Here is a 15,860-nt window from a genome sequence, read left to right as displayed (position 1 = left end):
TCCCTGTCTCCCTTACCCCTGTCCTCCCCCTCATATATTCTGCCATGTCAGGATGATTTTAATAATATATATGGGGTCGAGATCCCTACCCCTAAACCATATATATTCCTATTTTTCATGTACATAAGATAAGATAAGAATTATATTAATCTAATCAAGAACCCATAAAGGGAATCATTTTACAACAATTTTATGATAATATGATATATATGGAAGTTTTTACGACCTTGACTGGCTATACAGCCCTTGCACTTGTCATGTCACGAGGAATTGAATGATATATATGGTGAGTCCCCAGGGGGTCCCCACCCCAATGATCTAATATATTGTAAACGGTCGAGATCCCCACCCCTAGACCATATATATTCCTGTTCGTCATGTCACGAATATTTGATTGATAAAAAGGGTCAGTCCCTAGGGGTCCCGCCACCCCCAATGTTCATATATCTTGTAAATGGTCCAGATCCCAACCCCTAAACCATATATATTCTGATTTATCATTCCAAAATAATTTGAATGATATACAGGGTAAGACCAAAGCGGTCAGGCTCAAGTAGGATATACGGTACTATAGTTCCGGCTTTTGCAATAAATTCATACGCGTATGTATTCATGAGTAATAAAGTTAAAACTGTTTAAATTTTACATTAAACTGAAATAAATGAGTGATTTACAGGTTGACAAGTCGACAGGTTGACAATTTTAAAAACGTTATGGTTGGAATAAGTGGTTGACAAGTCGACAGGTTGACAATTTAAAAAATGTTATGGTTGAAATAAGTGGTTGACAGATTGACAAGTCGACAAGTTGACAGGTTGACAGGTTGGTAAGTTGATAATTTGATATAATAACAAGTAAGTTCTGGTTGACAAGTCGACAGGTTGACAAGTTGACAAAATGACTGATTGAAAAAAAAGATATAAAAGTTATAACTCAATACTTGTAAAAAAGGTTAAAAACTGAAGTTAATTTTATTTTATTTAATGGATGATGTACTTTTATTTACTTGTTTAATTGTAAAATTAAACCCTTCAACCTGTCAACCTGTCGACCTTAACATTTGTCAACCTGTCAACTTGTCGACCTTAACATTTGTCAACCTGTCGACCTTAACACTTATCAAACTGTCAACCTGTCGACAATAACACTTGTCAACCTGTCAACCGTAACACTTGTCAACCTGTCAACCTTAACACTTGTCAACCTGTCAACTTTTAAACTTGTCGACCTATATAGTGTCAACCTGTCGACTTGTCAGTCTGTAAATTTATGTTCATATACACCGATTTACTTCTTAAGTTAAACCGATTTATTACTCTGTTCTTCCGAAGGAACTACAGTACTGAAGTTAATTTTATTTTATTTAATGGATGATGTACTTTTATTTACTTGTTTAATTGTAAAATTAAACCCTTCAACCTGTCAACCTGTCGACCTTAACATTTGTCAACCTGTCAACTTGTCGACCTTAACATTTGTCAACCTGTCGACCTTAACACTTATCAAACTGTCAACCTGTCGACAATAACACTTGTCAACCTGTCAACCGTAACACTTGTCAACCTGTCAACCTTAACACTTGTCAACCTGTCAACTTTTAAACTTGTCGACCTATATAGTGTCAACCTGTCGACTTGTCAGTCTGTAAATTTATGTTCATATACACCGATTTACTTCTTAAGTTAAACCGATTTATTACTCTGTTCTTCCGAAGGAACTACAGTACTGAAGTTAATTTTATTTTATTTAATGGATGATGTACTTTTATTTACTTGTTTAATTGTAAAATTAAACCCTTCAACCTGTCAACCTGTCGACCTTAACATTTGTCAACCTGTCAACTTGTCGACCTTAACATTTGTCAACCTGTCGACCTTAACACTTATCAAACTGTCAACCTGTCGACAATAACACTTGTCAACCTGTCAACCGTAACACTTGTCAACCTGTCAACCTTAACACTTGTCAACCTGTCAACTTTTAAACTTGTCGACCTATATAGTGTCAACCTGTCGACTTGTCAGTCTGTAAATTTATGTTCATATACACCGATTTACTTCTTAAGTTAAACCGATTTATTACTCTGTTCTTCCGAAGGAACTACAGTACTGAAGTTAATTTTATTTTATTTAATGGATGATGTACTTTTATTTACTTGTTTAATTGTAAAATTAAACCCTTCAACCTGTCAACCTGTCGACCTTAACATTTGTCAACCTGTCAACTTGTCGACCTTAACATTTGTCAACCTGTCGACCTTAACACTTATCAAACTGTCAACCTGTCGACAATAACACTTGTCAACCTGTCAACCGTAACACTTGTCAACCTGTCAACCTTAACACTTGTCAACCTGTCAACTTTTAAACTTGTCGACCTATATAGTGTCAACCTGTCGACTTGTCAGTCTGTAAATTTATGTTCATATACACCGATTTACTTCTTAAGTTAAACCGATTTATTACTCTGTTCTTCCGAAGGAACTACAGTACCGTTTATCCTACTTGACCCAGCGGTCATCCCCATCCCCTGTCATTTGAATATGTTCAAATATCTTGTAAAATGTCGGATGTATAAGTACCGAGCCACCCCAAAAGTATATTACCAAAAATTGACTAAACAGAAAAGATTTAAAAAATTTAATGTACAAGGAAAAATAAAGAGACAAGTGTCCACTATAACACGTACATGTAGTTATTAACGTCAGTACCCAGAATCTATTCTTCCAAGACCATCATGTATTATGTGTGAAGTTGACATGCAGAGACTGCTTGTTATATACAACCCTAATGAATAGCACTGCGCGATTAGAACTCACCTTTTTCTTTGTTCCAATTTGGTACCATATATACACATAGTCAGACATATCTCATTATAAATCCATGGTGATTCAATGCTTCTAAAAATAGAATAGCATCCCGTCTGAGGCTGTAATGAGTAGATGATCATGTCTGTACACTTGGAGAACAGTCATTATTTATCAGCGGAGGGGGTCTGTGCATTTTAGGGGGCGGCAGGGGGTCATTATAATTTAATAATTTCTGTCATTATTAAATGTTCGATCGTGTACAACACTAGCAAGATTTCCGTTTAATCTTTCAATGGTAGTGATTACTCCTTAACATGTAAAGTCATCTGTTATGGTTCATTATTTCCTGTCAATCTGATACTTAGAACGTGAACATTTACAATCCGACTTAACAACTGCATGAGTTTTGACCACAGGAAACAATGAGTTAGAAAAGTTCTGAACGTGTGTATTTCAACTTTCTCAAGTGTTAAAATCATTTTGATAGGATTTCTTGGGATAGATGTAGGATTGTAAAAGAGGTGTACACATTCTAAAATCATTTGTTAATAGGTATACCTATTTGATGAAATTATTACAAAGATATCGAATAAGAAAAGGAATATTTAATGTTACAATTATGACATCCACACACACAAAACAATAAACTCGGATTTCGTAAAACATTTTCACACGGAAATGAAATATTGAATGTTCATATAATTATAAACCTACATATACTTTTCTTTGTTTCAAATAAATCATGTACATATTTGATCTAGGAAGGACCAGAACCATAAAATCAGTGATATTTGTAATGTGTTACTTTCAGTTGCACTTCCTAGAGTGGAATTGAAACAAAAAATAACTATATGATGAAAATATTTAAATCAACGGAACATTGATAGAACATCAAAATTTTAATAAAGGCATTAAAAGAATTGCCAAAATATGTTTCCTCTTTTTAATATTTTTTTTTCATTCACAAATAAATCTATGACAGACAGACAGATAATATAGAGTAAATATCATTACTGAAAGGTTTTGTATAACATTTGTAGAATTTTGGGTTGCAGTCAAATAAATTGAAACACATCTTTTTATTTTTTTATTTTTACGTCATTCCATTCATTTATAACAGCACATGCTCGTGTATATCAACAAAATTTGGCTTCATACCTTTAAAAGCTTTACTTTTTAAGGATTAGCAGTTTCAAAATTAGGGACAATCTGTATAGGTATGTACTGGAAGTCTCTTCTTAAAGGGACCCCACTGGAAATAAGTTTCAATAACTGTTGTGGGTCATCCTAAGGTATCAGGTTGTCTTTCGAAATTTTCACTCATTATAATCTAGTCTATTAATATTATCAAAATGTCATGACAATTTTCATAATTTTATTTTCATATTATAATTTTTAGAAAACATGTAAATCATGTTAGTGTCTGTAACTATTTATGTCTTGTGCTATATCCATGTGTCATTTTAATTTATATAGACTATATAGTGCTTGTCATATTCATGCCTTTTATCTTCAATATATAAATAGATCTAACAGTGTTGGGTTGATGTTTAGACGATAAACGAGTCTAAATTTAAAACTACGTTCAAACCTATGATTGCGTTGGATAAAAACAGCAATTTTTATACGTGTGCATGTAAAACAAATTTCGTTGTAGAAGGGTCTAAATACAACACAAACAACATTTTCCAAACGACCAAAAAAGTGAAAAAGTATATTTAAACAAAACGCATTTGCCTAACAGGTCGAACAATTTCCGTGTTGATACAATTTGTATTGCATTTTTATACGGTATATTGGTATGACGTTGGCGTCGTCGTCGTCCTCGTCGTCGTCCGAAGACACATTGGTTTACGCACTATAACTTTAGTTTAAGTGAATGGATCTCTCTCACATTGTACCACAAGATTCCATATCACAAAGGGACAGCTGGAATTGAGATTGGGAGTAAATGCCCGAAACGTTTAGGAATTAGGGGCCAAAAATAAGCATTTTTCTAGTTTCCAGACCATAACTTGTGTTCAAGTGTATGGACCTCTCTGAAATTGTACTGCAAGGTACCATACCACAAAGGGAAGGCTGGGATTGATTTTGGGGGTAATTGCCCCAAATTTTAGGAATTAGGGGCCAAAAAAGGACAAAAAACAAGCATTTTTCTAGTTTCAGGACTATAACTTGTGTGTAAGTGTACAAATCTTTGTGAAATTGTTTTACAAGGTTCCATATCACAATTAAAGGGAAAGCTGGGTTTGAGTTTAGGGGTAATTGCCCTTAATGTTAAGAATTAGGACCAAAAAGGGGCAAAAAAAAAACCTAAGCATTTTTCTAGTTTCCAGACAATAACTTGTGTTCAAGTGTATGGATCTCTCTGAAATTGTTCTGCAAGATACCATACTACAAAGGGAAAGCTGGTATTGAGTTTGGGGGTGATGAATCATAAGAGGGTTAAAAAAAATTGGGGGGGGGGGGTTTCCCTTTTTTTTCTTAAAATTTTCCACTTTAAGTTGGTTATTTCTGATTTATATATAAAAGCAAATAATAATATGGCAGGAGATATACACCAAACAGGATGTGTAAATTATTATATTAAGTATTGTGCAATAGCAAGAAAGATTTAATTGCACAGTATTGCGCAATAGCAAGAAATATCCAATAGCACAATATTGCGTAATAGCAAGAAATCTTCAGTTTCACAGTGTTGCGCAATAGCAAGAAATATTTAGTGTATTTAGATTCATAATTTTTGGTCCCGTTTACAAATTGGTCTACATGAAGGTCCAAAGGGTCCAAAATTAAACTTAGTTTGATTTTAGCAAAAATTTAATTATTGGGGTTCTTTGATCATGTAATTAGATTTTTGACTGTGGGTCCAGTTTTCAAGTTGGTCCAAGTCGGGGTCCAAAATTAAACTTTGTTTGATTTCGACAAAAATTGAATATATGGGGTTCTTCGATATGCTGAATCTAACTATGTATTTATATTTTTGATATTTGGGCCCCATTATCAAATTAGTCCACATTGAGGTCTAAAGGGTCCAAAATTGAACTTTTTTTTATTCTTGGGGTTCTTTGATATGCTAAATCTAACCATGTATTTAGATTTGGATATTGGACCATAATTGGTAAATGTCCAATTTAAAATTTTTAAGTTCTTAGACCACATTCATTCTGTGTCAGAAACCTATGCTGTGTCAACTATTTAATCACAACACAAATTCAGAGCTGTATCAAGCTTGAATGTTGTGTCCATACTTGCCCCAACTGTTCAGGGTTCGACCTCTGCGGTCGTATCAAGCTGTGCCCTGCGGAGCATTTTATTTTTCCTGTAAGTGGTTTTAATACACTTGTCATTTTTGGGGCCCTTTATAGCTTGCTGTTCGGTGTGAGACAAGGCTCCGTGTTGAAGGCCGTACTTGACCTATAATGGTTTACTTTTACAAATTGTGACTTGGATGGAGAGTTGTCTCATGGCACTCATACCATAAATAAATCAGCTGTCAATTTAGCAGTACTAGCTGAACTTGGTATGTATCCAGTTTTTATAGAAGCTTTAAAACTGTCAATTGGCTTTTTGTTGCATGTGATCAAATCTGATAACAATTGTTTACTAAAAGATGTATATTGTTCCAACCTGCAATTAACCAATGGATTTGCTAAAAAGATTGAACAGTTACTTGCTACATTAAATTTTTCACGTGTTTGGAAAAATCATGATACTATTTCAAAAAGGCGTTTATTATATGCAATTCATACCAAACTTAATGATAGATATCTTAATTATTGGAAAGAAAATATATTTTGTGATAATAAATCAGTACATGGTAATAAGCTGAGAACATATAGACAGCTTAAAGAAAATTATAAATTGGAAACCTATTTATTGTTAAATATAGACAGAAAAGTAATAGGGAATTTTGCTAAAATTCGTATTAATAATAGTGTTCTTAGAATTGAACAAGGGCGTCACACTAAATCCCCTGTAGAAGAAAGAATTTGTCCTTTGTGCCTCTTAGAAGTAGAAGATGAATTTCATTTTACTTTAAAATGTACAAAACTAAATATAATTAGAGACCAACTGTTTTCCAAAATTAGTGAAATAGTTCCCTCTTTTTTAAATATGATTAGAATTATTGTTAAATTTATAAGCGACATTTACATTTCTAGAAATGCTTTATTAAGCACTAAATAACTTTGTGGTACCACCTCCTCATATAATGTTTATGAAATTGGTATGATATATATATGTTTGTATGTTTGTGTATAACAAATTTGTATTGTCTTGGTATCAATCCTGTAATTTTGGATTTTAAACCAATAAAAATTACTTACTTACTTACTTACTTACTTTACCACATCTTTTTGTCGAGCCTTCGACTTTAGTCGAAAAAGCGAGACTAAGCGATCCTAAACTCCGTCGTCGTCGGCGACGGCGTCCACAAATATTCACTCTGTGGTTAAAGTTTTTTAATTTTTAATAACTTTCTAAAACTATCCTGGATTTCTACCAAACTTGGACAGAAGCTTTGTTTATGATCATAAGATAGTATCCAGAAGTTACATTTTTTTCCGTATTTTACTTAAAAATGGACTTAGATTTCTGTATACATAAAGGGCATAAACTTTAAAGGTGTTTTCATATCTTTTATCAAGCTATAATCTAGATTTCGTAATTCATTAGTTGACCATATCTATTGAATTTTTCAACATGTCAAGGTAAAGAATCTCAAATGTAATCAAAATAATTAAGCATGTATTCTTCTTTTTGTGGTTTAAAGTTTCTTAAGTTAAGTATCGTGTTGCTGAAAAAATATAATATACAGATATAAACAATACCAAATTTTCACATTATTTTCTCAAAATGGTCACAATTATAAAGCTTCAAATTTGCAATTTCTTGAATGAAAAATGCATGAAAAAAATAAAACTACCCATTACACTTCGGTTTTGTACATTTCATGAGCAGAAGATTATATAATTTAGTCAAATACAAACTTATAACCCCATCAACGTATCATACTTAACATAAATTTCAAGAAAAACAACAAAAAAATGACCAAAAAAAGACTCATTTTTGCAAGAGTCAATATTAATTTCCATAGGAAATTAAAAATGCTGATTTTGAGTTTTCCTCAAGTTAGATTTTATTTGACTTTTATCTGTGTATATATAGGGCATAGTGCTATAGATTAAAAATAAAATATTTTCTTTTGCAATTAGTTTGAGGTTAAATCTTAGTTTGACTGGGCTATTAGAGCTATCAAGCCCTTTGATTTATTAACGCACTTGTTGTTTTATGGTAGTTAGCGTGACCATGTAAACGGAAGTAAATCGGGCGATAAACACCAACAGAGGAAAACACGAAAAAACTGTTATCGTTCAGGTAGTAGATAAGAAGCCATTATTTTGTTCTCATTTCACTTCTTTCAAGGATTTGTAACTATACCATTCCTTATACAATTTCTTGCTTCTTTGCAATGGTATTTTACTCGTTTAGCCCTCAACTCCTCAAGCTGGCACATAAAAATTTTATATTAATTCAGAGCTCCAGATAAGCTGCGTATTTGCGTGATCACTGAATAAAAATAATAAAAAACCCAATGCAATTGCCCATTGCAGGGTTCAATAACTCAATTATTTCAAAGGAAAACACAATTATTTGCCCAAACCATGAGTTCTCAACCCTTTAATTGGCTACTGTTTGCGTTATTTACCCTTATCTGTTTACAGTCGTCGCATAAATCTATGTTTATAATAGTTATAATTGGAAATCTCCTTTCGTTCTAAAAATAGATCCCTGCATCTCTGTTGGAGTTTTCCCGTTGCTCAATAGGTACACATGTTTTTTGAAAACATTTCGGTCTTCTCTGCGTTTATCCAATTAGGGTGTGTCATTTAGTCATATTTTGTTTGCATTGCTCGAGATTTACCATAACATACATTGAATTAAAACGAAAGTGAATGTCCGGTAAAAATATTAAATAGAAGCATGTTTTCTGCTTCTTTTGAAAAGCTGAGGGAAAGTTATGATAACAAGACTCAGCCAGTGTTTTAGGAAGCGTCAATAGAAAGCACGGGCGTGTGTGCGTACCTTCTAACGAGAACATTGCTAATAAACACGGGGTTTCGTCAAAAACGAAATCAGTTGGAAAAAGTGAAAGGCCAAATCAATTATGACATGATTTTTTAAGCATGAGAAACCAAAAGTTCTAATAAAACACAACTAAACCCAGATTTATATAAATTGAATAAACCAAAATCATTCAAGTATAATTAGAGTTTATGTAGTATTTTTTTTCATTTTACGGTTAATTAATGAATACACACACAGGCACTGGTCTCAGAATTTATTATATAAAGGTGTAAGACGAGTGCCTGTGAAAATCATCCACCATCATCCATTCAGTCACGTCTCAGTCATTACAGCTGAACGGACGTGCTGGGCCAGCTCTCCTTTACCCGCTATCTTCGATGAGGGTTTATTGTTAGATGATCAACGACTTACTTCTTAAGATGACAGAAACCAATCCATGCCGTACAGATAGACGCAGGAGTTGGTGTACCCGCGTTAACATGCACTCCAAAACCATTGTATCATGGGGAGTGTTATGCCGATTAACGTCCGAGGGCTGTATCCTAGGCTGTTGGGTGATACGACCTTCATTTCACTGCCTCACGGCTTTGGTCCTGATAACACTTCCTGTCATCTTTAAAACTACGTCCACGATTCATCTACCAGTACTCCATCATCGAGGTTAGCGGGCTGCCAAGCAGACCAAATTGGCCCTGAAAGCAGCCGTTGTTAAGAATAACACCAAAATAGTAAAAAAACAAAATCAACTCACCAAAACCAAGATGGCGGCCTCCATTCGGCGTCCTTACTACCTGTTCCTGACCCACGGCAGAAAATATTTAAATGCTCATCAATCGCCTTCGGGCACCGAGCCGACCGTGCGAGGGCTGTATAGCCAGTCAAGGTCGTTAAACACTTCCATTTGTTGTCCTGTGAATACACATATCCGTTTTTGTGAGAAAATACAAAACTGGCAGAAGGTTTGGAACGGGACACAAATTAAACCTACAATTGCTCCTCAGTGAATAAACCAAATAAAACAGCTAGCAAATAACCCTAACCCTAACCATAAACCAAATAAAACAGCTAAACAAAGAAAGAAACATATTTAAGATGGAAAAAAATCTGGGGTTGATATTTCCTAAATATTCAATATTGTGTTGATGAAAAAACCCAATACATTCAGGAGCTTGGTGGTGAAAAACCCAATTTGATATTAACATGAGGGGTGAATTGGAATTTGGAATTGATAATGCAATTAAAAAACTTTATCACCCAATTATATAAGAAAATGGTGGGTAAAAAACCCAATTTGAGAATTCTTATCTGGAGCTCTGTTAATTATGTTTTAATGTACAACCGACTTATATCCTACAATGTATGTACAGTCAGAGACTCTGTTACAGTGTACTGCTTAGTCTGCTACTAACTTTAGATTTTATATATACCGGATGGGTGTGTTATACTCCATGGAACGAAGTTGTGGAGGATATAATGTGTATAACCCTTCTGTCCATTACTAAATAACTTCTGGTATTTTTCTTTAATATTTATGATTTTATTTCTCATGCTTTGTTTTTCCCGATTTTTATTTCCGGTGTTTCCGTGTTCAGTAACCCTCATCATCACTTTGTTGTCATGAGCCTAGGTCAGATCATCTTCAAAATCAAAAAGTGGGAGGTTATGAAGAGATGATAATTATTAAAAAAGTAGTCAATAGACATATTTACACTTGTATGCAAAATTGTCTGTCAAACAAGTTTCCGTAAAATATTGCCTCAAAATTTAAAATATTTGTCGTCATAAATAAAAAGTGATTGTTGCATGACACCAGAAAGTTATTCTGAGACAGATCGTGGGTCATTGGAAGCAAATTCAGCTAAATATCCAAATGTGTAAATATATCTCTTTGTTCATTCCTTATTGCAATGATCCCTCTAATCATTTGTCATTTGATAATTTGTGGTTTAATAGATTTACCTAAAGTTAACACAAAATACAAAAAAAAATGCCCCAAAACATACAAAATATAGTGAAAGTCACACCGATACATGATCTTCCATTTGCTGCTTTTTCCCAGAAAAAAGTGACGTCACAAAGCAAATATCTTTACGTCACAATTTTCTTTTTTTAAATACATTATACAGTTGTATGGTTCATAAAAATTGCGGCTGTGATAAACAATCTTTTCCAAGTATCATTTCCTTACACATTTGTTAAACATGACAAACTATGACTATTTTTGTCAATGTTACCTAAATGATTCTCTTCAACTAGATGTAGTTCACATCCCTAAATTAGATACTTTACACAGTGTTTGGCTATAAGAACACCTACCTCTCTTACAAATATGTACATTATTCTTGTATGCACTTAATATATCCAACTCACAAATATACATATCAGAACAAAACAATTGTTGTCATAAAATATTTATATAAAAAGTAAAATAGCAAAATTACAAAAACTCCAAGGAAAATTCAAAACAGAAAGTCCCTTAACAAATGGCAAAATCAAAACAGAAAGTCCCTTAACAAATGGCAAAATTCAAAACAGAAAGTCCCTTAACAAATGGCAAAATCAAAACAGAAAGTCCCTTAACAAATGGCAAAATCAAAACAGAAAGTCCCTTAACAAATGGCAAAATTCAAAACAGAAAGTCCCTTAACAAATGGCAAAATTCAAAACAGAAAGTCCCTTAACAAATGGCAAAATCAAAACAGAAAGTCCCTTAACAAATGGCAAAATTCAAAACAGAAAGTCCCTTAACAAATGGCAAAATTCAAAACAGAAAGTCCCTTAACAAATGGCAAAATCAAAACAGAAAGTCCCTTAACAAATGGCAAAATCAAAACAGAAAGTCCCTTAACAAATGGCAAAATCAAAAGCCCATACACATCAAAGGAATGGAAAACAACTGTCATTTTCCTGATTTGGTACATATAATTTTAGGTTCTTTGGTACATAAATTTTGTATGTCATATCTTTTGACATCAAAGTAACCATGAATATTAGAAGGATCTTTGTATAAGGCTTGTCCAAGGTTGGCAAAAAAGCGGTCAATACTAGTATTGACCATGCCAGTGGTAAATACCGGTAATTACCGGGAAATACTGGCAAATACCGGCAAATACCGGCAAATACTGGTCGATTGAAATTTTGAGTGGTCATTACTATAAAAACCATTCTTTACCTGGTCAATTATAATTACTATTAATAATTAAATATAGAAAGTGTTCAAATCATTTTTAATGCTTTCAATTCTATTTCTATAGTAAATTCAAACAGAGATCTATATTGATTAATGTGTACATAATATTATAGTAAAAGATAAAAACTTTTTTTCCCTACTAAAAAATTTCTATTTCCAGCATGAAGAAGGTTTTGTCCACAAGACAGGAAATAATTTATTGTTTAAGGGAGTCTTCATATATCACTTTTATTACTTTCAACCCATGTACTGTCAACTTTTATTGGGGGCTGTTGTTTTTGTAATTAAATTTTCACACCTAGCAATGCCAGGTGATAGGTAAAAAGACACATGTAACTTCATTTACCTGTAGTTTTAATTACCTGTAAAATCATACATTTTGAATAAAAAATATACTGATTTATAAATGTTGAAATAATAAGTAAATTTTTATATATATCTCAAGTCTACAATATCATAATTCATAATAACTAAATTTTAAATCAGTAGGAATAAGTGTTATAAATGAATAAAACATATCAAATTCATTAAATTTATAAGCTGACCCATGCATAAAAATTCAAGTATAAGTATATTTGACTTTTTATCAAGTTTTTACTTCAATTAATAGTAAAAACAACTATGAAAATTTCAATTGACCAGTATTTGCCAGTATTGACCACTTGGGGAGTATTGTCCGGGGCGGTAAATACCGGTAAATACCACTGGTAAATACCGGGGGTGGTATTTACCGCCCAACCTTGGGCTTGTCACATTCCTATCATTTATTTTAACCCATATGATACTAGTACTTCATTTTTTAATAGGTTCTTTAAAACTCACCTCATCCTTTACCTTATAACTTCATGAACTTGATTAAATGTGATTTCACAACGGTTTGATATCAAAAGTAGCAATGTTTCAATGAATATAACTATGATCAGTTATTTTATGCGAGAATCAAAACATTAAACATTTAATTTTGCTAAATTGGAGTAATTTTGAAATACATATGATATTTTTTCAGGTGTAAGTTTTGTCTTAAATGTTTCTCATTTCTAGTTAAGATAAGTTTTTGTTTTAGTATGCAACATGAAAAACACAAAAGTTATACATACAATGACATATGCACTTTAATTATTTTACATATATGACATAAGAGGAATCTAGAATAAGATATAAAGGTTTTTGACTATCTGTATTCTGATCATACGAATTTAACAAGGTCACACATTTTTAGCTCACCTGGCCCACAGGGCCAAGTGAGCTTTTCTCATCACTTGGCGTCCGGCGTCGTCCGTCGTTAACTTTTACAAAAATCTTCTCCTCTGAAACTACTTGGCCAAATTAAACCAAACTTGGCCACAATCATCATTGGGGTATCTAGTTTGAAAATTGTGTCCGGTGACTCGGTCAACCAACCAAGATGGCCGCCATGGCTAAAAATAGATAATAGGGGTAAATTGAAGTTTTTGGCTTATAACTAAAAAGTTAAAGCATTTAGAGAAAGTCTGAAATGGGGTTCAATTGTTTATCAGGTCAAGATCTATCTGCCCTAAAAATTTGAGATGAATCGAACAACCAGTTGTTGGGTTGCTGCCTCTGAATTGGTAATTTTAAGGAAATTTTGCTGTTTTTGGTTATAATCTTGAATAATATTATAGATAGAGATAAACAGTGAACAGCAATAATGTTCAGCAAAGTAAGATTTACAAATAAGTCAACACGACCGATATGGTCAGTTGACCCCTTTAGGAGTTATTGCACTTTATAGTAAATTTTTTACATTTTTCATAAATTTTTGTAGATTTTTAGAAAATATTTTCCCCTGTAATTACTGGGCCAAGTTCATCATAGATAGAGATAATTGTAGCAACAAGAATGTTCGGTAAAGTAAGATCTATAAACACATCACCATCATCAAAACACAATTTTGTTATGAATTTATCTGTGTCCATTGTTTAATATGCACATAGACCAAGGTGAGCGACACAGGCTCTTGAGAGCCTCTAGTTATTATAGGAAAGATTTAGGTATTCGGTTTTATTATTCTTATTAAACATTTGTTAAATAATATATTATCAATGATTATGAAATAGAATAGGTTTTAGATTGTGAATATTTCATTTTCAATATACAAATTTTAACAATAAAATATTTTTTACTTACAGATGTTAGAAGATTTAAGCCATAATGCCCAATGATCAACTGTCTCTCCTTGATGCAATAGCAAGAAATGATGTAGAAACTGTTAAATTGTTTATTTTTGGACATCAGATCTGTCCTGACTTTATTTGTAATGGCCGTAGTCCAGTAGTTGTAGCGGCAACTAATGGCAGAGAAGAAATACTTGATATTTTAATACAAAGTAAATGTGATTTAAACTTACCTGATTTTACTGATGAAACTTGGAAAAAACATCCAATACACATTGCTGCAGGAAAAGGCTTCCTAGGATTTGTGAAAAAGTTAGTAAACAATGGTGTCAATGCTAATAGTTTGGATTTAGAAGAGAAAACAGCCCTGCACTGGGCAGCATCATTTGGTCATGTCAGTGTTATAGATTACTTGATCTCAGCCGGTGCCTCTGTCAATGCCACTCAGGTAGATGGATTTACTCCATTACATTGTGCTGCAGCACTAGATCATGATGAGGCTTGTAAAATTATCATAGAGAATGATGCACAACTGAATGCTATAGATGATGATGGATGGACTCCAGTACACCATGCAGCAGCATATGGACATTTCTCTGTCGTCAAAACTTTACATGAAGCTGGAGCTTCATTATTATTGAAAACACCTATAAATGACAATACTTTACATATATCATCGTACACGGCTACAAAATATAAAGTTGACATTTTGAGATATCTAGTTCAATGCAAAGTTCCATTGAATGATAGAGATGGTTATGGCAATACAGCGTTACATATAGCATGTACACATAACCTTTATGACAATGCTAAATGTTTAATAGAATTAGGGGCCGAGTTGGACACATGTGATGACTATGATGATTCTCCTCTTTTAAGTGCTGCATGTGCCTATGACAATCACAATATTGTATCTCTGTTGATAAAATCTGGGTACAACTGTAGTAAAGAAATGTGGATACATGAAGAACGATTTCCACTAGCTCTGGCAAATGATTTATCTCTGGTATCAACACTGAAATATTATGCATCATTTCCAAGAACACTTCAGGAACTGTGTTGTTATTGTGTATTAAGACATATGGGCCAGCAGTCCAACTCTAAAATAAACAGTTTACCTATCCCTGAATCTTTAAAATTGCAGTTAAAGGATATAATAAAATAATTTCAAATGTTTCTTCATAAAACTTTTATTCATTTTAGAACATGCCATAATAAAGATATCTCTACAAAGAGAATTTAAGAAAGGAAGCTTTATGCAGTTGATCAGATTCCATATAGAATGTTATTTTCACGGGTGTAAAATTTTCATGATTTTCATTTAAAAAGGTATACAAAATATTTTGGCGGTTATTATTTTGGCAGATTCAAAACTTCTATCAATACCTTTGCATGAACACTTTTAAAATTGGCATAATTTATTTTGGCGAGTTTGTTCTATCCGCGAAAATAAGCGAAAATTTACACCATGCGAAAACAACCCACCATACTGTAATATGAAATTTTATACTAAATATACATTACAGACACCAAATATGCTTTGAATATAGTTGACCTATTGCACATGAGAGAAACAAACTTAACCATTGATCAATGAACCAAAAAAATAAGGACAAGGTCAGATGATCCTTGCCAG

General features: G+C 33.0%; 2 protein-coding genes across 5 annotated transcripts in view; one reads left to right on the top strand and one right to left on the bottom strand.

The window, feature by feature from the left end:
• The window catches only part of LOC139488088 (lethal(2) giant larvae protein homolog 1-like), a 48,736-nt gene extending 45,571 nt beyond the window's left edge, over window positions 1-3,165 (bottom strand). For all 4 annotated transcript variants that reach the window (XM_071273454.1, XM_071273457.1, XM_071273456.1 and 1 more), the window contains exon 1: window positions 2,819-3,165. In XM_071273454.1, the coding sequence (XP_071129555.1) occupies window positions 2,819-2,866 (48 nt within the window). In that variant the 5' untranslated portion in view covers window positions 2,867-3,165. The remainder of the gene's footprint in view (window positions 1-2,818) is intronic.
• Window positions 3,166-8,090: 4,925 nt separating this feature from the next.
• On the top strand, window positions 8,091-15,411 carry LOC139488087 (serine/threonine-protein phosphatase 6 regulatory ankyrin repeat subunit C-like). The gene is made up of 2 exons (XM_071273452.1): window positions 8,091-8,188; window positions 14,240-15,411. Exon 2 carries the CDS (start codon window positions 14,262-14,264, stop codon window positions 15,387-15,389), a length of 1,128 nt encoding a protein of 375 aa, XP_071129553.1. The 5' UTR covers window positions 8,091-8,188; window positions 14,240-14,261; the 3' UTR covers window positions 15,390-15,411.
• Window positions 15,412-15,860: the final 449 nt, after the last annotated feature.

This window comes from Mytilus edulis, chromosome 9, assembly GCF_963676685.1.
Source record: "Mytilus edulis chromosome 9, xbMytEdul2.2, whole genome shotgun sequence".
Taxonomy (NCBI): Eukaryota; Metazoa; Mollusca; class Bivalvia; order Mytilida; family Mytilidae; genus Mytilus; species Mytilus edulis.
Note: the sequence above shows the minus strand (reverse complement) of the source record. Positions and strands in the feature narration are given on the sequence as shown.

What these genes read in the sequence shown, in the direction of transcription:
- LOC139488087 (XM_071273452.1), top strand. Translation starts at nt 14,262, where the DNA reads ATGCCCAATGATCAACTGTCTCTCCTTGATGCAATAGCAAGAAATGAT.